Source organism: Eptatretus burgeri, chromosome 3 (genome assembly GCF_056783735.1).
Source record: "Eptatretus burgeri isolate ZD-2024b chromosome 3, Ebu_testis_v1, whole genome shotgun sequence".
Classification (NCBI taxonomy): domain Eukaryota; kingdom Metazoa; phylum Chordata; class Myxini; order Myxiniformes; family Myxinidae; genus Eptatretus; species Eptatretus burgeri.
Genome location: NC_140963.1, coordinates 19456497 through 19479378, shown reverse-complemented (window position 1 = coordinate 19479378; position 22882 = coordinate 19456497). Strand labels below are relative to the sequence as shown.

General features: G+C 45.3%; 1 protein-coding gene across 8 annotated transcripts in view; it reads left to right on the top strand.

Annotated features, from left to right (window-relative positions):
• LOC147029495 (uncharacterized) overlaps positions 1-22882 on the top strand; it is a 174708-nt gene that overhangs the window by 49110 nt on the left and 102716 nt on the right. For all 8 annotated transcript variants that reach the window (XM_085871951.1, XM_085871949.1, XM_085871950.1 and 5 more), the window contains one exon: positions 16123-16348. In XM_085871951.1, the coding sequence (XP_085728077.1) occupies positions 16123-16348 (226 nt within the window). The remainder of the gene's footprint in view (positions 1-16122; positions 16349-22882) is intronic.

Genomic DNA, 22882 nt, shown 5'->3' with positions numbered 1-22882 from the left:
ATAATGTCACATTGCTCATTTTCAAACAAACATGATGCCTTGTAAGATGTAACACATTCTCTTAGTACCAGGACAAGTTGTCTGTCTCTTCATGGCAGCCATGGCAAATTATACTGCAGTTGACTCTTTTGGGACGGGGTGGGGGTGGGAGGGGGTGGTTCTGTGGTGGACTCTTGTCTCACATTGCGTGGTGTCTTGCTTAATTAGGCAAAATGATGATAACCAGAGGAGACCTGTTCACTGGACTTGTCCATGTGCATCGTGTAAAAATATTGATGTGGTACTTGCTCGGAGTGGTCCAGCTGTATGTTCAGTGCAGTCCGGAGACCATCCAGGATCTGGTGTGCAATGAAGATACACTCTCATGTGGGTGTCAAAAGGGTCATGGCGGGAGACTACTAGTACATCATCCTTGGCAATCGTGAGAGTTGAGGGATCTTTTGACGTCTGACATTGGCACGCTTCATCGAAGGACGTATTCCTTGGATAAGATGAGCATGAGTGATTTTCAAGTCTGCACATTCTGACGAGATCACATGCTAAGCTACTCTGCTGGTGAAAGGTGGTCTTGCATCACCAGGAAGGCCATTTCTGCTACATAATCCGCAAACAACTTAATCTTGGATGCATTTTACAACGGTATGCAGATCTGACAAGTGGGGCTTTTTGCTTTCCAGGACATTCCATCTCACGAAGCCAAATGGAATATTTGGGGCTCCATTGAGGTGTCAAATGCAGGCTTGGTAATAACTGACAGCAGTCAAGAAGTTAGACATGCGTGGGCTATCAGAAAACTCACCCGACAACTTTTTGAATGCTTGTATGCAAGACATACTATCTGTGAGAATGTAGCAGGCTCGGTGTGTTTGAATTGAATGTCCATTTTTTATTTTATCTTTCATTTTCGAGGCCTTCCTGCGACTGCTGTTGTGGGTGGCTTTGTGCAGCATTTTCTTACACAACATTGGAGGCTCTCCAGCGTGCTGGTGTCTGGCACGCCGCTGGTCCCTGCCTTCGTGGGCCTGTCCTTCGCTTACCTTGATCTCGACGTGGAGAGTTCTGGCTCTTGTGGTGTTTGAGCGGGGATTGGCATGCCGCAGCTTTTCTTAGTGCTCTGTGGGTTGCCTGTGATCTGTACTTGTGATCCCGCTCTTTCCTCTACTGGTGTGGAACACCATGTGCAGTTACCTCCACGTGGTGGTATTGTGGCAAGTATGGACGCAGCTCATTCTGAAGTGGTTGGTCATCTATAATAAGGACTTTGAGGGGTGTTTACTCATTCTGAACGATCATCATTTGCGTTACCTTCTCTTGCTTGTTAATGCTAGATCACTGTGCAACAAGTTTGATGACTTTGAGGAAACTATAGTCACTCAGTACAGTGATGTAAATCTTGTTGCAGTAACCAAAACTTGGTTTACCTCAGACAAGCCATCCACTTGTTTTGACTTCCCAACATGTACTCTCTACTGCTCCGACTGTGATGGCCGAATGGGAGGAGGAGTTGCACTTTATGCTCAAGATGATGATAACTCCTGACGAGTGTTTCACAATCTTGTTCCAACACATCTTGAATTTTTTTGGGGTTAAACTGACATCATCATCTACCGTGCGTCTGTTGAGGAACGTCTACACATGTGTTGTCTATGTTCCGCCACAATCTCCCTACCATCAGAAGATAACAGATCACATAATTGAAATGGTTGACCTGATCAACTCAACGGAGGAGGCAGTAGTACTTATTATGGGGGATTTTAATGATCTCCGTACCGACATTTTTGATCAACATGCCCTGTTGACACAGTTAGTTGTAACACCAACATGAGGTCATGCAGTACTTGATAAGATTTTGACAAACTCTCATGAACTTTATGGTGAACCAGTAATATGTGCCCCAATTGCATCTTGTGATCACCGTGTTGTTATAGCTCGACCATGAAATTCAATTCAACCTCTGAAATCCACTAAGTCTAAACTAAGACCTTTTCTTGAATCATCTATCCGAAATTTTGGACAATGGATTACGGAGTATAATTAGGCTGATTTGAACTCCACTGATAATCCTGATGAAATGGTAAAAATTTTACATCGTACCCTTACGATGCAATACAAACGATGCTTTCATGAGATAGTGATAAAGTGGAAACCTAGGGGATAAACCATGGTTCAGTGATAATCTCCACCGTTTAATAGTACAACGGGACTCTGCACATGATCGTTGCGATTTTGATTGATACCATCAACTAAGGAACATAGTCCAGCGTAATATCAAAAAAGCTAAGTCAGGTTACTTTCAAAACAAAGTTGAACACCTTAAAATATCAGAGCCTGGAAAATGGCCCAGACAGATTTGATTATTGACCGGAATGAAGAAGCAGTCCTTTCACCTTGCTTTTGCTGATCAAGCTCCTCGGCAACTAGCCAATGATCTTAATATGTATTTTTCACGCATCTGTACAACGTTACCTCTGCTGGACCCAGAAACTCTTACGGCTTATCGTCCAGCATCTGCGCCTCCACCAACAATCCATCAGCACAAGGTTTATTTTCGTCTTGTATGTCTCAACGTATCCAAGGCACCTCATCCCAGTGATGTACCTACTCGTCTTCTCAAAGAGTTTGCACTGGAAATCTCAGGCCCTGTTACAAAAACATTCAACAAATGTATGCAGAATGGTTGCTTCCCTGCTAAATGGAAGTGTGCCTCAGTATGTGCGATTCCGAAGACTCCACATGTTACTGAATTTGGTCAGCTTCCCCCCATCTCAATTACGTTTGTTTTAACTCGGGTGTTTGAAAGTTTTCTTGCTGACTGCGGACCAATGTCACGTGATGATTGTTGCAGTGTAGAACTTGCAGGACTCATTCCACTTGCACAAATAGTTTCCTTCTTGGTCTTCCATTTTGATAAAATGTATTGCCATTTCAGTGTACAGGTAGTAGACAAAAGAATCGAAACACTGATGTAAAGTCACAATATGGTATTGGGCCACCACATGTGGCCAGTACGGCCTATATGCACCGTTGCATAGAGTCAACAAGCGTCTGGAATGCTGCAGGAGGGATGCGGCACCATTCTTCCACAAGAAAGTCAATCAAGTCACTCCTTTTTGTTGGAGGTGGAAAACGCTGTCTCGTCGTTCCAGAATATCTCATAAATGCTCGAATGGGCTCAGCTCTGATGACTGAGAAGGCCATGACATATGTATAACCTCAGTGTTTTGCTCAGGAAGCCATTGGGTGATCACACTTGCTGTGTGGATGGGGGCATTGTCATCCTGGAAGACACCCTGCCCAGCAGGAAAGAAATGCTACAACATCTTCTTCTTCTTCTTCTTTCGGCTGCTCCCTTTCGGGGTCGCCACAGCGGATCATCCGTATGATCCGCATAGTGATTTGGCACATGTTTTACGCCGGATGCCCTTCCTGACGCAACCCTGGTCGCTTCTTACGACACAGGGATATGGTACACCTATTTTAACCGGGGTATACACCGGCCCAGTACACTGGTACTCATTTCGCCGACCTCGGAAGGATGACAGGCTGAGTCAACCCCCTGGTGTATTTATTCAGTGGCCCAACGGGGCTTGAACTCAGGACCTTTGGATACCAAGCCGCAGCCCTAACCACTGCGCCAACACCAGGCAACACCAACACCACCAAAGAAATGCTACAACATAGAGTGAAGATAATCACTCATTACCATTAAGTCGCGATTGGCATTGGCCTTCCTTTCTAAGGGAATGACTGCACCAAAACCATGCCAGGAAAATGTTTCCCACAACATTACAGAACCATCAGAACCTTTCATTGTTGGAACCAAACACTCATGGTTGTGGAGTTCTTTAGGCTTGCACCACATGTGCATTCATCCGTTTGTTGAGAACATGGTGAAGGATGATTCATCTGACCATATCACATTTCTTCACTGCTCGGTCATCCATTGCCTGTGCTCTTTGCACCACTGAACTCACAAATGTGCATTGCCAGGTGTGATGAGCAGTTTGTGCACTGCAATCCGACGATGGTATCCTGATCTGTGAAGTTCTCGGCGGACCATTTTTGATGAAACTGGCTCCTTGCACCCAAGGTTGAAATTTACAGTCAATCGATATGCAGTTACTCACCTGCTTTGCCTTGCACTTCAAATTAATGCATGGATATCATGATCCTGGAGTATGTGCTTCTGCACACTGTTGCCCTTTGCTGATGTCTTTCCCTCAGAGTTCCATGCCAACATCACTTTAGACACCGTTGCTCGTGAAACATCAGCAAGTTGAGCTGTCTTTGCCACTGAAGTGCCTGCCAAACATGCCACAACAATCACCCCTCTTTCAGTCACTGAGATCTCCTCTTACAGGCATGCTGTCCATAATTATCAGCAACCAGCCCTGTACAGCATTTTTATACAAGACCCTAAGCATGGGCCACATCTGTGTGGCCCATGGGATAACCATTCTGGGATGTTATTTGCTTAATTAACACATGGGCCACATCTGTGTGGAAGCTCTCGTTTTCAATACCCTTTGTGTCCCTCATTTACCCAGGTGTTTCCATTTTTTTTGTCCACTACCTGTAGTTCATATACAAGTTAACCCATATTCCAGATAATCAACAAGTACTCGACACATTAGTTCCTCCAAGGTCCTATGGCAGAGTACCTTTATATCCCTACTTCCCGGAATGTGGTGGTCACTCCTGAGTATTTCATGTTGTTGTGGATTTTCGCCTACCCGGCGTGCGGGCGACCGCCTTGAGCTCAATTGCGGCCGCGCAGTCCCACCGAACGAGCAATCTCGTCGCAGCTTTCGGATCAACGCCGAAACCCAGCTACGGGTCTTGTTAACCATACCATACACCAGCCAACTCTTCTGTCCATGCGCTACAGGGTTGATCGCCGAATTGTCGATGCACCTAATTATTTTCGCAGACAGAAATGCCGAGAGTTTACACCTCAACGGAGCCTGCACGAAAACGAGCCGCTTTAAGCAGCTCGTTCCGTTTGTGATTGCCGAGCGGTTTTAAATCGCCAAGCCCCGTCGGACCAGATGTACGTTTTAACGGCTATTAATCAGCCAGCTAATTATTCCGAACGCAATTATGGAAGTCAATGGAGGAAGGGACGCAACGAGCAGGTGACATTAAAAAATAGGGACATTTCTAGACACGAGCAAAAACCTACAGCCATTCTATTTATTATATTACGTACATGCACTTAATCAGTTTGTTACTTATGGACAAGGCGCCACAGACTTTCATGCAAACCCCAAGAAAGAAAGGAAGAACCGGGCTCGTGAGCCTTTATAATTGCTCGGAGCCGGGATGACCGAAGGGGCTGCAAGAGACCGAGCGGGCTACCTGCCACCCTCTTGGTGACTCGCTGGGCGACCCTCGATGTCTCTGCCCGCACTCCAACCTCCGAATTCTCCAGCTCTCTTCTCGACTCCACCACACCAGCGCAGCGCGAACTTGAATGCTCTCTCCCAGTGCTCTTCTCCAAGCTCTCTTCCCGACTCCACCACACCAGCGCAGCGCGAACTTCAACGCTCTCTCCCAGCACTCTTTTCCAACTCGTTCGTTCTTTGTCGACGACTCGGCGTCTCTTCAACCGCTCAACTGGACTCCAGGCTCCAAACTCAACTCTCCGGACTCCAGGCTCCAAACTCTTATCGGGTTCAGGGTTGGGGGGGAAGGATGCTTGCTCTTTCACCTTCGATCCTTCACCCCTGGCTGGCTCTGCACCTTTCACCGTTCTGATCCGATCTTGCCGTCAAACGCGGCCGTGTTAGGAATCGCAGTCTTCACGCGGTTGTGGTGAAGATGGTGAGGAGATGATGGTGGTTGTGGAGAAGATGGTGAGGAGATGATGGTGGTTTGTGGAGAAGATGGTAAGGAGATGATTGTTTAAAATAAAAGACAGAAAAGAATAGCACTACCTCAAAGGTTCACAGCCCGGCTCACGAATAAATCCCGTTATACATCAGTGGGGAAATCTAACCTGGAACACACACTTATCGACATAACTGATCTTCGGGAAACCTGAATGGCGATCTGTGAATTTCCACAACCATAACAATATTCTTGGAACAACGTTATTTGATAAAATGTACTGGTGAGGTCTTTTGTGATGCTACATCTCCACTGTGCAATCTGGCATCGGGGGAGGTTGTGGTTTGCTGTCGAAGCCTACATCTGTGGACCCAGTTACCAACCTGGAACTTCCACAGGCTTTCTTGATAAAAATGATGGATTAAGGTATTCTATGGAGTTTCCACTGTCTTCTGGGCATACAAAAACCCCTTTCTCCTCAAGTCGGTAAACTTTTGTTGCAGCTCTTGAGGTTTTTGTGCAAAAGCTATGGAACATGACCTTTGCATTGTGGGGATTGAACAGCGTCGATATTAATGACTGCTTGAAATGGGCGTAAAGCACCATTATAGACCTTAATGTTTGCGTCAAATATCTCGTTGTTCTCTTTTAGGAGGGATTGAAATTTTGCTCACATTTCATGAGAAAAGGTATGGATGGAATATAAACATGCAGAATTTATCATGGTTGTGGTAATCTGTAATATCTGTGTTTGTCGGACTTTCTAAGACCTCACTCGGGTAAGGTGGGACAAACTTTGGATAATTTTAGCAAAGATGCTCATATTGCTTGAATTGCAGTATGAACATCATCTGATTTGGGATGCGAATCTTTCTCAATCCACTAGAAAACAGGTCTGGTGGGGGGGGGGCAGGTCAGGGGGTATAGAGAGCAAGGGATTGGGGAAACAAGATATGTCGGTATGAGTTTTTTTTATGCCTCCACGACGAATTCACCGGAGGCATTATGTTTTCGGGTTGGCCCTCCGGCTGTCGGTCCATCCGTCTGTCTGTGTGTGATAGGTTTTCGTTACCCCAAAAACTTAAGAAAAGCTGAAGGGATACAAGTCAAACTTCGTTCAAGTATGTACAGTATAATGATGTAAAGATACTGATTATATGATGGGGTCAAGAGGTCAAAGGCCAGAGGTCCTGTTTGGTAAAATTTATGTTACTGTGTGCTAACTTGTATCCAGTGATGGGATTTTGACCAAACTTGGTATAAGTATACATTATGATGCAAAGATGAACTGATTAGATTTCAGTATCAAAAGGTCAAAGGAACAGAGATCTTACCACGATAACTTGAGAACGGCCGAAGGGATTTCAATCAAACTTGGTACAAGTATCATAAACCTCATCAGTGTGTCCATCTATGATAGATTATTATTTGTGACTGAAAAGTGAAGGGTCACAGATCACATTAAAACCCCTGTTAATGAAATGCCATGATACATGTGTACCTATTAGATATTGAGGTCAAATAGTCTTGAGGTTTTAGAGAAAAGTTAGAGTAAGCAAAGACTTAATGCGGGTGGAGGCATATCGGTCGATGTTGTGACGTCGTATTGTGTCGAGGTTTATACAGTGCCGAGGCTCATGGAGAAGATGAGCAAGACGGGATCAGGACGTAACATAATGAAAAGAACAGTAAAAAGATCGAAATAGAAGGAGGCTTGAAAGGATGAGACCTGTATGTGGGAAAGAATGGCAGAAAGGGGAGGACACAGTGGGTGAACAAGATGGATACAGCAACAAACTCAATCACAGAAGGAGGAAAAACTGTCAAGTCAGAAAGAGGTGGGTTTGGGGAGGGTTAATGGGGGTAGAAGGAATCATGGTTGCGGATGGGTGATGACCTGAGATGGTAATGAACAGTTGTCTTAAAGCCCTGGAGGGAAGAATTGGATTGAAGAGACTGAGGAAGTTGATTTCATAGATGGGGAGAAAGAGAAATGAATGAATGGAGGTGATCAGTGAGTTTGGGTTTTAGTGGTGTTACAATGGGCGAAAGTTCAAAGCAAAACAAGGGGGGGGGGTCAAACACTTTTTAATTATGGATTACACCAAGGGAATACATATGTGTATATATATATATATATATATATATATATATATATATATATATATATATATATGTGTATATATATTGTAAATAACACTTGGCCAATGGGCTTACCCCCATGGACGAGAAACCGGTGTCGGCCTTGATCATTAGCAAGATTTACCATTTCCATTCCCGAGGTGAGACCTCAAGGTAGCAGTCAGATTGCAGGCATGAGAGGGAAGGAGGACAGAATGATCAATGCCACAAGGTCCCTCTATTGCTTTGCGTTCTCGCTGACCTCCGAGCTCTCATCTCAAAGTGCTTCACACTCGGCGAACTCCACACCGGAGTCATGCCGTGATACAGAGGCGACCTGACCTCGGCTGCGTCTCACAAGCAATCGATGTAGGAGGCCTTTCTGTTGTGGCCTCATGTTTCCAGAATCGTGTCAACCCATCCTCTGTCGACACCATCCAAGGTGCCGTGAATCTCTTTTGCCTTTAAAAAATGGCAGGCAGTCAGCTTCTTGCCCCTCGTCATTTGCTCAGTTAAGGTTCAACGCACAAAGACAAGACTGGAACAAAATCGTGTTCCCCTCACCACCATCATCTCCAGCTTTCGCTCTCTCTCGTGACACAGCCAATCACAGGAGTTCAAATATTGGGCCCCACCATGCAAGCCAAGAGGTCACAGACCATACCAAAGCTTGGGTCCCCACCACTTTAGTCAAACCTGGGGAGAGGGGGGAGGGGTTAGGAAGAAGAGGTCACAGACGTGACCGTAACAGTCGTTTAAACAGAAGGGGGTTACTGGCAGACTCCCAGCAGAAACCTGTGGGGGAGGGGTGGGCGGATAGAGCATGGAAAGGGCAGAGGGTGCAATACCAGAATGGAGGTAGTGGAAGAAGAGAGACCACCGACATGTCTGTGATGTGAAATTGAGATGCCTAGAGAATCATTTTCATCGTGGGAGATTCCAATGATTTTGAAGGTCTTGATTTCCACATTTTCAAGCTGCATGAGATGTGAGGCAGGCAAGCTAGCCCAGAGGGGTGATTGGGTCAGTATCTGAACTGAGCGTCTGAAATCAGGCCATTGAAGAAAAGAAAGGATTTGATGTTGAATGTGATTTTGGATTCCACGACCTTGCTAATTGTTGCAAATGAGCTGATAGGTCTGTAGTTAAGGGGATCAGTTTTTACACCATGCTTGTTGGCTGTCTTCACATCAGATGGAACATTACCTTTGGTAAACAATAGGGTGAACACAGCAGAAAAAATGATTTGCAATAGCAGCAGTGCAGGTTGTGATAATACGTATGCTGATGCTGTGTGGGCCAGTTGCAGAATGAGAGTCGTGGGTTGCCATAAGCTTCTTCACCTTCTCAGGTGCAAAAGACAGAGTCCAGGAGCAGTAGGGTGCGACTGTGTCAGTTGCGTACAGCAAAAGAGGGGTTGGAGACGCATGATTGGGAGGAAAACACAAGTATTCAGCCTTGTCACAAACGGAGTCGGCTGTGGTGCTATTTGAAGTGAAAGAAGGGATTAAGGTGGAGCATACACCAAAGAAAGACTTTTAAGGTACCGTCAGGTTTTTAGGGGAAGGAGACAAGTTTGAAAGTCCATTCTTGACATTGACCAGGATTTTGTTTTCTGGCTCTCCCGAGTGTGGACACCCACTTGTTGCGAGCTTTGTGAAGTGATCTGAGGTCGCCTTCGGTCAGGTTGTTCCAGGAAAGGAAGGCAAGTTGTTTCAAGGCAACTGCCTCACTGCAGGATTCAGTGTCCCAAAACTATGCTCACTGAAGACGGGTTTATTTATAATGGGGCAGGGGAGCACAGAGAGCAGAGTTATCACGACTATAAGAAATGCAATTTACAATGAACAAGGCACTTAACAGTTTCTACTTAGACGGGGCCCATGGACGCGCGCGCACACACACACACACACACACACACACACACACACACACACACACACACACACACACACACACACACACACACACACACACACACACACACACACACACACACACCCACACACACACACACACACACACACACACACACACACACACACACACACACCACACATACAAAAGAAATGGACCCCGTGGGTCTTTATTCGGTCCTCCCGCCGAGGAGGATAGTTCAGCTGGGGGCCCAGAGCCTGGCCGGGTACCTTCCCGCCTCGTGCGGTCACACCAGACTTCAACCACCACGGTGGGACTCGAAGCCACGTTCCGAAATCCACTGGGCCGCGACCCTGGCTGCTCGGCCTCCACCACCACGATGAGCCACCGCGAAGGATCGCAGACCACGTTCGCAGACCAAGCCACGGCGAGGAGCCACCGCAAAGGATCGCAGACCAAGCCATGGCGAGGAGCCACCGCAAAGGATCGCAGACCAAGCCACGGCGAGGAGCCACCGCAAAGGATCGCAGACCAAGCCACGGCGAGGAGCCACCGCAAAGGACCGCAGACCAAGCCACCATGAGGAGCCACCGCAAAGGAATCAGCCACGATCACTGCAGTACACTCTGGTCCTGACAACCACTCTACTCCGCTTGCCAGGTCCAAGGGATTTCTTCCCCTCCCACTTGCCTCCTGATTGGATGAGGGTTTGTCGGGTGACCAGTGGCCTCCCCTCATTGGTCGCGGCGCCTCTGCCCTGCTCGCCCTTCGCCCATTGGCTGGAGGAAACGCTCCATGCCCTTCCTCGGAGCGAAGCCTCGATCTGAAGCGAATGGAGGCTCTGCCCACACCTTCAGCCAAAAACACGTGGGCAATGGAGTCGATGGTGCGGAGAGGTGAAGGGGATTTGTTGTAAAAAAGTAACTGTAAAGAAACTTCGCAGCACACATGTAATTCCCGTTAGACATAGGGGGTGGGACCCTAACTATAAACACATACTTATCGAGATAACTGAGCTATGGGGACTGCTGTCTGTTTGTGTGCAAAATGGCTTCCAAATCCGTAACAATAACACCCAGCCAATTGTCTTACGGTGACAGTTTCAATCGCCACATATGGGGAAGAGAGAACTGGATTGGGTGGTTAAAAGTTCGTCTATTTTAGCTGATATGTGTATATGTATGTATGTATATATATATATATATATATATATATATATATATATATATATATATATATATATATATATATATATATATATATATAGATACTGTATATATATATATAGATACTGTATATATATATATAGATACTGTATATATATATATATATATATATATATATATATATATATATATATATATATATATATATATTGTTGCGAATTCGCGCCCGCCGGCGTGCGATCGACGGCGTGTAGCCAAAAGCGGCCGCCTCGCCCACCGGAACGGACATTTCAGTCGTGACCCTCCGGGAACTACCGCCCGGAGACAGTCACGGGTGGGGGTTTAACCTCACCACAACTCAGTCCGCGTTCTACCCGCGCGAAATAGGGTCCGATCGCCGAATGGTCGATTTACCTCAGTACTTGCACGAGTAGCGTACCGAGGAGTTGTACCACGCCACAGGCCGACTCCGGACACGAACCGCTTAAGCGGTTCGTTCCGTATTTCAGGGATAACTGAGCGGAGTTATCGTCGGCCTTGGCGGTTCCGATTAATTACCGGGATGTTGAAACCCACTACGAATCCCTTACGTGATGCAAGATGGAGGTTCAATAAAAGGAAGGAGACGAAGCAATGCGGGAAAACAGTTCAACATGCAAGCACTTTATTACACACACACAAGCACGTATATACAGCCATTCAGTCCAAACAAAATGCAACGAAAGCAAAAGCATGATGCAGAGCTCCAACCGAATAAAAGGGCAATTATTTACAACACTTAAACGGTTCTACTTGTCGGGACTCGGCACCACATCACTCATTCAAAAAGCAAAAGAAAGCCACCCTCACAGGCAAGGAGGCAGACAGGTCCGTGGACCAAATGTGCGTGGATCCTGGAGGAGCGGCCAGGTGCACGAGACCGAGAAGGTCTTACCCGCATCCTCGTGACGCGATGGCAGGCAAACCGCAATGTTCGCGCCGCTGCGCCCCAACTCCGTGCCCCTGGCGTGGTCGGCGAGCCCTCTCCGGTGTGCTCCACGCAAGCAGTTTTGTTGGCACCACGTTTAGGGTGGGGGAGGAACGGGGCCCCCCGGCACTATCTCAGCGTGGATGGGGGGGGGAATTGCTGATGCTCAGGGAGAGGGGAATGGCTGGCTGGCTTGGTGGACCCCGCGACGAGACGAGCGACCCCCACGCCGTCTTCACTTGACTCGAACTTGAATTCTTCACTTGACTTGACCAGCCGCCTGCAACTGAACCATGCGAACTCTCTCGACCCGCACTGAACTGAACTCAACAACTGCGCGAGTCGCCTTATGCTCACGTCTTTATAGGCCGCTGGAGGAGCCTATATGCAAATTTCAGGATCAAAACGCGATTGGAGGCGGGGCCACGCCACCCTCTGTTCAGCCATTGGTCGGGCAAAAAGGGGACGTGAGCCTGTTTTGATCCGAATTCCTCTCGTAAAGAATCCACGTTCATCGCGCTTGGAGGCGGGGCCATACCACCCGTCGCTCGCCCATTGGACCGAGAAAAAGGGGGCGTGAAGCCTTCCTGATCCGAATTTCTCCCTCGGAAAGGCCGCCATTCGCGCTCGCGGCTCGATGCGTTCGGCAACAATCGCCAAACGGGCCCTGGACAGCACGACGTTTGGTGTTCACAGGTGGTGCGGTTGCTGGTTGTGAAGGAGAAAGGCGAAGGTGGTGGAGTTGTTCGGAGGCATTGTTGAGCGTCGTTAGAGAATGGCGTGTGAGGCGATACTTGCGGGGTCGGGTTGTGGAGGTGAAGGTCATGGCGGTTTGGTGGAGTTGTTCGGGGGCGTTGTTGATGGTGGCGATTTGGTTGTTGGGGTGGTGTTTGAGTTGTTGGCGGCTTAATGGTCGAAAATAACAATAGAGAAAGAAGAATGGCTAACTCAAAGCATCGCAGCCTGGATGAATCACACATATCCCCTCGATACAACGGGTTTGGGCTAACATATACATGAACTTACCGAATTATCTCACCTGAGGACTCTTTATGGTGTAATGTGAATTTCCACAACCGTAACAATATATATATATATATATATATATATATATATATATATATATATATATATATATATATATATATATATATATATATATATAGTTACGGCTGTGGAAATTCACAGGACAACAAAAAGGATATCCCCAAGATCAGTTATATTGCTAAATGTGTGTTCAGATAGATCTCCCCACTGTTGTTTAATGGGTATTATTCGTGTGGACAGGGCTGTGATATTTGAGTTAGCCGTTATTCTTTGCTATCGTTATTTTGGACCAACCACACCACTAACCACCTTTTTACAAGCACCCAACCACATCACCCTCACGACCACCGCCCCACGCCAACCACACCACCATTACAACAACCACACCACCGATCACTTCTCCACACCCACGCTACAACCCTCTCCGCATTAAAAACCGTCTCTGCCATGGAGAAAGAAGAAGGCGTTCCGATAACGCACGGATTTTTCCTCTTACTTTCCTCCGCTTTGGGACGGGGGAGGGGCGAGTGGAGGGAGAATGGAAAAGTGCTACCAGGATGATTGCTACGAAAAACCCCGACCCACGAGGGAAACGCGCCCCTTCTGGAAGTTTCCCGCAGGAGCTGGAAGGAGGGCGGGGCGAGGAAGGAGGGGGAATAAAAGCGAGCGCTGAACGCAGCGAAGTGTGTGTGTGTGTGTGTGTGTGTGTGTGTGTGTGTGTGTGTGTGTGTGTGTGTGTGTGTGTGTGTGTGTGTGTGTGTGTGTGTGTGTGTGTGTGTGTGTGTGTGTGTGTGTGTGTTGTAAGAGAGGGAGCTGCGTGGAGAGAACCGAGTCTCTATCGGGGTTTGGAGTGTCTGTCGGGCTTCGGAGAGTCTGGAGAAGCCAAGGAGCTGTGTGGAGGTCTGGGCTCGTGTCAGAGTCGGGAGCTTGGAACAGTCAGTCGGTGGAGGTCCGGGCGTCGCGAAGGAGACGCGGGTTGGAGGCGCAGCCCTGCTGTGTCGCGTGAAGCTGCGCGTTCGTGTGGGGAGAGCCAGAGAGAGCTCGCCTGCCACGCGGAAGGCCCGAGCTCAACCGCGGCTACGCCAGCTGCGGTGGGGACGGGACGTCGTGACTCGCCCCATCAAGGCACCACGTGGGTGCAGGTAACCTGCAACGGTCTCGTGGGGCCCTTTCGGTCACCAAAGCCCCACGTTATAAAGGCCCACAGGCCCAGTCCGACTCCTTTGTCTATGAGGGGGTCTTTCTTGGTTTTATTTTGAATGAATGTTGTGGCACCGTGTCCCGCTAATTAGGAACTGTGAAGTGTACATTGATAATAACTAATAGACGGTGGTAACTCTCGGTCCTTGCTCATGTTTTGTGCCCGTCCCGCGCATTGCTTGTTTGGTTGCATGACTGCATGCGTGTTTTTGAATTCTTTGCCTGTATATACCTGCATCACTGTATACGTGCATGTTGGTGTTTTTGCATACCTGCATGGCTGTATATGTGCACGTGTTGTAAAATAAATGTGCTTGTTTAAATGTACCCCGTTCGTCGTGTCATTTTTCCCCCATTGAAGTGCCATATTGTTTTTCGGAATACTAGTTGGTTTTTGAATACCGATAAAAGAATCGGGTCCGGCGAGGTCTGGCGATAATGCCCCGCTCGGTTATCCCAGAACGGAATGAACCGCTTAGGCGGTTCGTGTCCAAGCAGGCCTACGCCGAGGTACGGTCTCTCGGTAGGTTACCCGCGCGAATACTTAGGGTCAATCGCCGAATATCGATATACCTGTCACGTGCGGGTAGAATACGGACTTGGCCATGGTGGGGTTAAGAACCCACCCGTGACTGGTTTCTGGCGTTGTTCCAGAAAGCCGCAACTGAATTGCTCGTCCGGTGGGCGTGCGGCTGCTATTCGTGAAAAGCGGTCGTTCGCACGCTGGGCGGGCGGCAAATTCGCATATATATATATATATACATATATATATATACATATATATAAATATATATATATATATATATATATATATATATATATATATATATATATATATATATACCGGGCGTAGTGGCGTGCGCCTGTAATCCGGCTACTCGGAGGCTTGGGTTGGAGGATCGCTTGAGGACGGGAGCTCTGCGCTGGGCCGTGCTATGAGAGGGTGTAGGGCATCCCAGAATCATGGCGAAACCCAATCCTTATCCCTGTGTCGTAAGAGGTGACCAGGGTTGCGTCAGGAAGGGCATCCGGCGTAAAACCTCTGCCAAATCAGTATGCGGATCATAACGGATGATCCGCTGTGGCGACCCCGAACGGGAGCAGCTGAAAGACGAACAACAACACATATATATATATATATATATATATATATATATATATATATATATATATATACATATATATATATATATATATATATATATATATATATATATATATATATATATATATATATATATATATATATATACACACATACACACACACACATAAATGAAATCGTCATTGTTTGGAGGAAGTAACAACACACAGACAAGTGAGCGGAAAGGAAGTCGCAGCCAAAGGTGTTTCCTGGGGATTTGGAGGTTTTAAGAGCAGTGTAAGGAGAGTGAGAAAAGGAGTTCCTCATTTAAAATGCAACTATTGCTGAGACAGGATTCATTCCTATTGAACCAGAGGATACAACAGCCAGGGAGAGACACGAAGGAGTCGGGACATCCTGTGGGAAGAAGGATTCTGTTAAGCAGATGATGTTCAGTTCCCACTTCTGTGATTGAGAGTTTGTGGCTGTTATCCACCTTGTTCTCACCCCTTGTGTTTTCCCCTTTCTCTCATTTTTTTCCCACATCCCTTATCACTCCAAGCCTCCCTCTTTTTTGTCCCTCAAACCTGCTGTTTTCATTCTGTTACTTCCAAGTCTGTTATGTGTTTTAGCTCCTCTGTGAGCCTTGACATTGTTTACAAAAAAGGGACATTAATTAGTAGAGCAGAAGTATAACATCCCTCTAGCAGATAATACGAACTGTTCTTTTGATTTTGTGTTTTATGTTGAGGTGATAATCATAAATAATAAATGGCGAGAACATTTGTTAAATACATGGTAATTCATTTTTATGTGTTTTCTGCATACAGGAAGTGATGATGTTTCTCACCGGAGAGACTCGTATGATCGAACAAGCAGAAGCAGGAGCATTTGCAGCAAGAGGAGTTGCTGTGGAAACAGCAGTGACATCAGCAGGAAGAGTGATAACTGCACGTGGAAACGTAAGAAGAGACGAGCAAGTTCAATCGACGAAAAACACTCCAAGTTTTCCCGAAAACATTCTGGGGATCGGTACTTGCGCCATTCCTCATCAAGGTATGCTGCTTTTGTATAAATGTTACTTTATATTTCATTGGGGTGGCATGATAGCCCAACAGGCTATGCACACTCACCTCTGAGCCATCTAGCCGGGAGTGAATCCGCACCCAGCGATAAACTGTTATCCTGTTGTTTCACAGATAGAGCCAGGCATCAATGCCTGTGCTGTCCTTTGTATGGACATTAAACAAGGCATCCTCTTTGCCAGCATTCATTGGTGCATATTTTAGATCCCAGTGTCCTTTGCGAAGAGTAGGCGAATTGTCGCTGGCACCCTGGCCCAATTCCAAATTCCTGCAAAAGCAATGGCAAGCCACCCAGCATAACTCTTGCCAAGAAACTTCTTCAACAACACCAAGGAGTATGGTACAGCTCATAATATTTCATTGCTGCTTAAAAGCATTGTTCAGTTGGTCTTAAAGGAAAAACAGTTAAACCACATTTCAAAGTTGGCCTCCAAAGCCAGTCGCCGACTGGGCATCCTCCGTCGTACAAAGCCCTTCCTTGGCACACCTGAACTCATCCACCCTACAAGGCCTTCATCCGCAGCTTGATGGAATACTGCTCTCCCCTCTGGGCTAGCTCCCAAACCTCACATCTTGCTCAGGTTGACACTATGGAAACCAATACAAGGTGTTTAAGATGATTGGAATCTTCCGCGTTGAAGCTGAGTCGATGGGTCTATCACTTTCCCATTGCAGACAGGTCGGTAGTCGGGTCTTGAACCCTCTTCTCATTCCGTGCTTTGTCGTTGACCCCATCCCCAAGTTTCTGCAGGGCACACGCAGTACACCATCAACCCCCTTCTGCTGATACTCCCAAAATCCAGAATCACTGATCACCTCCACTCATTTGTTGCCCCCAAATAGGTATTTGCTTTCTTCTCAGAAACCACACATGCAATTCTGATGAATCTTGACCACAACCTTCATCATCCATGATGTAGCAAAGATTGTTCACACCATAAAAACAAATGGGGGTCTTGGGAGGGTTTATGAAGGGGGGTTGCCCCTCAAAATGTGTATGTGCTTTCTTTTCTGAAACCACACACACAATTTTGATGAACCTTGACCACAATCTTTATGACCCGTGATGTACCAGTTTGTTCATGGTATTTACTTTCTTCTCCGTTACATATTTTGTGTGTCATTCATGCCTACCAGTGGGTCCCCGGTTATCTTATCCTGCCACTACCATGTGAGCGTCCAGGGGTATTGCTCCTATGTTTTTGAATGACATGCATAACAGAACACCATTGGAGAAAAGTTTTGAATAATTATATGACCACCGTTGGAATCTACCTATATAAAACACTGTGTGTTTTTGTATTTGTCTGTCCACCCTTCATTAGGACTGTTGGAGTATGGTTTTAAAGGCCAATCTTTTAACGTGACTATGTGTTTAGTACGGTCTATTTTTCAGGATTAAAAAACTGGAAAAACATTTTTCACAAAAGAGTAATTATGTCTCTTCTATCGGAATTTGACATGGTGACTTGTAAACGGAGCCTCAAGTGCAGTGTACAGAAAGGTTTTAAAAAATAATAATAAATACAAGGTGCATTGAGATGAAATTCACTGCACGTGATGTATAACGCTCGCAGAGTAAAACAAGTATTCATTTATGTCCATAGGATGTTTCATAAATAAAGAAGATATAAGTGCAACTGACACTCAGCCAAGGCTTCAGTCTTTGGCACGCTCACGAGGCTGCACCTCAAAACGAAACATCCCAGAAGATAAAGAAAATCGGATCACATTTGTGCCTGTTGTGTTTTAACACTTTTGTTACTACGAAACATCAGATCATCCAGTCTGCTTGAATATTTTGAATAAAATAATTCCAACCTGTCGTTTTTGACGGGCTTTTATCCAAGCATTTAAATAATTACCACTTGACAAGCAGTGTGGAAAAGAGTGATAAATAGTTGTTCAAGATGTATACATGAAGAACAACATGCAATTAAATTTTGATGTAATTAGATTTCAACACAGGTTAATTTGGTGGTTCAAACGTTTGAGTTTAGGAAAAATAAATCCAGGCGTGGAGCTGGCAGAATGTGTGGGTGGGGTTGGGACGTAACATGAAAACCTGCTTGTATTTGTCAAAAGTTCAAGTGAGCCACGTCGGGAAAAAACCGAAGTGCATACTTTGAGGAAGTGGAGATACAAGTTTTATAATCCACAAACTGGCACGTACAACAATTTGTGTCATTATGCAGTTTGATGCAGGATAAAACCTCATTTTTTTCGAGGAACCAAAGCTCCAAATTTGGGATTTCTTCCTTGGAAGAAAACAAGGCATTTGATCATTTGAATACATGCCCTTAAAGATTTGAAATGAGAGGAGATTTCATGACAAAAATGAAAGATCGATTTATTTATTCTTTGTTTATTAATATAATTTTTGTTCATTTCTTTTGTTTACTTATTTATCTCTCGACCCCTTAGCTTGTAATGTGGAGCTTCACATATCTCTACTGAACTGCATTCTTGTCATGATACAAAACTCAGAGCATCACAGCCATTTTGAATAAAATACGTAACCCTTCAAATACAGTCTACAGGATGCTGCAAGTACAATATATTGTGATGAAAATGGCTGAAAGGGTAAAGGGATTTATTGGTTCATAATAAATGTCAGAATAGGTTGTCCCATAATTATCTCAATCAGTGCTGTCAGGGTTATGTGTATGAATAGACTGTCCTCCTGCCAGACCTTCATGTTCTTTCACTGGTTGTGTGCTTTCTTTCTTTTTTTCCCTTTATTTCATTATCCACCTTGTGCTCTGAGGTCATGGTGCTGAAAGAAGTGGAGCTTTGGGTCATGGTGTGACGGAGAGGTCATGGTGTGACGTGGCCAGCGGCATGGCTAATCACAGAACGATGCTATTGTGGCCCATAGCTTTTGAAGGCCACGACGTTGCTGCAGTAGTGGAGATTAATTCAAGGATTTAGAGTATTCAGGATCTGAAGCAGCCGGTGTCAAAAGGCTCATGAGTAGGTGCCAGGAGCCTTAAGTTGAGGCATTACAGACCGTGTTATGAGTGCATGCACGAGTTGCCTGCAGTCCTGACCAGCTCGCCCCCATGTGGCACCATCCTGGTGCCAAAAGAAAAGGCCATATCACCTCGACCTCCCCATCCTTCACTCTCTCCACTTTGTCTTGAGTGAAGAGGACAGGAATTTAGAATTTGTTCAGGGTGCCAGTCATAACTCACCCACTCTTTGTAGAAAAACACAATTGTTAATTTATGCCAACAGATACAAGCAAGTGGGTCCTCCAACTTGCTATCCTTCTGATTGATGCCACACAAAATGATGCATCACCCTGCATGCAAAACACCACAGTGACAGCTGGGTCAAGAGTCAAACCCATGTCATCTCAAAAGGTGTGTGCACACATCTACAAGCTCTCGTACCAGCACCACCTTGTATATCTGCATGGCCCTTATTGGCATGTCCCCCGCACAGTGGTAGACATGGTTTTGGTGTGTGTGTGTGTGTGTGTGTGTGTGTGTGTGTGTGTGTGTGTGTGTGTGTGTGTGTGTGTGTGTGTGTGTGTGTGTGTGTGTGTGTGTGTGTGTGTGTGTGTGTGTGTGTGTGTGTGTGTGTGTGTGTGTGTGTGTGTGTGTGTGTGTGTGTGTGTGTGTGTGTGTGTGTGTGTGTGTGTGTGTGTGTGTGTGTGTGTGTCCAGGGCATCACCTTTTTTTACCATTTGAGCTTTTATCATAAAATTTTCAACAAACCTTTATTAGGAGAATATGGAGAAGACTCATTAATAATTGGGTCAAAGGGCAAAGTCATAGTGAGTACAAATTGCCCTTTTTGGCCCACCTGCACTTGCCCCTGCGCTGCACTAGAGGGACAGGTTTTTATAATCACTTCCATGTTTATTGATTTTCCGTCGAGCATCAGTGTGCATGTCCAGTCCATAATGTTTTTACTAGTTGACCTTTTGTCATCAAATTTTCAACAAACCTTTATTATTGAGGTGGAGAACATTAGGTAGTATTTGAACTGCAAAGTATCAGAGACTGCAGATGAAATCGATTTCCTGTGTGCTTCTGGATCATTTTCCCGTTGAAAGGTTAATCCCAGCCCAATGAGATGTGCTTCTGAGGCTTGAAGGATCAAAACTAACACCTGTTGGCAATCGGCTGACGTTCTATTTGATGTTGATCTCCAACACTCTTGTCTGAGATGCAGTCCCACTATTGTTGAACCACCACAAGCCTCATAAGCTGTTGTACATTCTGTGATCTGCCTTCAAACAAACAACTGTTGATTGTTGCCAAACAGTTCAAACTTGGACATATATATATATATATATATATATATATATATATATATATATATATATATATATATATATATATATATATATATATATATATATATATATATATATATATATATATATATATATATATATAAAACAGCACCTTCTTTCAGGTTTGTTCATCACACTGCTTCATTGTTGTTGCCCATTGCAGCCTTTTTGTTTGGTTGCCTCTCCTCAACAGATTTTCAGGCAACTACATATCCATTGAAACCACTTCGTACTAATTTGTATCTTAATGTATGTTCTTGAAGGAACATTAATACCTATACTTGCAGCTAGGTTGTTCACAACACCTCTACTGGATCATCGTCTATAACATGGAGAATATACCCTGACATATTTAACATCACTTTTGGAGAGTTTGTACTTTGTTCCTCAACCACTTCTATTGTGAACACAGTACCACTTTTGCTGATCCTCCTCAGAGCTCCTGCTGAAATGCAAAGGCAGGCTGCAATCTGTTACATGGAGTAGCCTTCGCTCACACACTCAAGAGGTCGATAAATATTTGCTTGAGATGTGACATGATTGTATTATGTGGAGCATTTGATTTTTATGCCTCCACCACCCAAGGCGTGGAGGAATTAGGTTTTGGGGTTATCCTTGCATCCATCCATCTGTCCGTGATAATTTTTTGTTGCCGTGATAACCTGTGACCAACTGAAGGGATTTTTAAAACAAACTTTGTACAAAGGTGTATTATGATGCAAAGATGAATGGATTCAATTTTGGGTTCAAGGGGTTGAAGTTCATGTGACCTTTATCTGAAAATACCATTTTAGTTAACACGATTAACTTGTGAACTGCTTGAAGAGATATTGACCAAACATGGCATGACTATGGATTGTAATACAAAGATGAACTGATGACATATAGATTGAACAGGTCAAAGTTCAAAGGTCATGTGCCCTTTGAAAATCATTTTGCAGACATAACTCGAGTTAGAAGCATCTGAGGTCGTCTCTTCTACTTACTTGGCTCTGTCTCCTCTCTCTCTCTCTCTCTCTCTCTCTCTCTCTCTCTCTCTCTCTCTGTCTCTGTCTCTGTCTCTGTCTCTGTCTCTCTCTCTCTCTCTCTCTCTCTCTCTCTCTCTCTCTCTGTCTCTGTCTCTGTCTCTGTCTCTGTCTCTGTCTGTCTCTGTCTCTCCCTCCTTCATTGAGATCAAACATAACAATGGGTTGACATCTCACATATCCATTGATATTTACCTATCAAATTGTACTTCGTAGTTACACCAGGTCTGATTCTATGACATGTTATTTGCATTTTATACCCCGTTTTTCCTGTCTCTGTCTCTGTCTCTGTTTCTCTCTTTCTCTCTTTCTCTCTCCTGGTTGTTGGTGAGTTGTGCGTGGGTGTGGCATCATGGCGGCTCTGTGAGTACTGTCATGTTGGTGTTTTTCCTATCCCCTTTTTCGCTCCCCTTGTATCCTTGTTTGTGTGTGAAGTTTTCCCCTGTGTTTCCTTTCTTTGTTGAGACAGGAGAGAGAAAGAGAGCATGCACAGTAAGTGTTTTGCAGGCCTGTTCAGGACATTCCTGGTTTTTGGGCCTGCTTTCACTACTTGCTGTGTTTCTCCGTCTAGCCTTTTTCTTCGCTAAATACTTCGTTCATATTAATCTTTTGTTTCCCTCCACTTGCTGGGTTTGCTTGTGGCAGGTTTGCATTTTTTGATAATCTGAGGTGGTTACTGCTTCTTGCAGAACCTTCTTTTTGGTTTTGTTTGGTTAAAGACATGGCTGGTCAAACTACTACCAGTCATGGGTGCGATGAAGCTGAAAAATTTATTTCTTATGTTAAACTTTTGTATAATGATATCTATTGTATGGTGAAAGTAAATAACAGGTTATGCCCCCCTTTCTCTTTCCGAAGGGGTATTCGTCAAGGCTGTCCCCTTTCAGGATTGCTGTATACAATTGCCCCTTGAACCACTTCTGGCATCTATGAGGCAGCGAATGCCACAAGACAGGGGGGGGGGGGGTGGGGGTGTAGAAGATCCGAATTTTGTGGTCACGGCTTATGCCGATGATGTCTGCATTTTAATTAGAGATCAAAACAGTATCTCTGTTCTTCAAAGGTGTTTGGAAAAATTCTCTGCAGCCTCCTCAAGTGAGGTAAATTGGAACAAAAGTTTAGGGCTATGGTGTGGTAAAAATAGTATATCTTCCCCAATACAGACACCTTCACT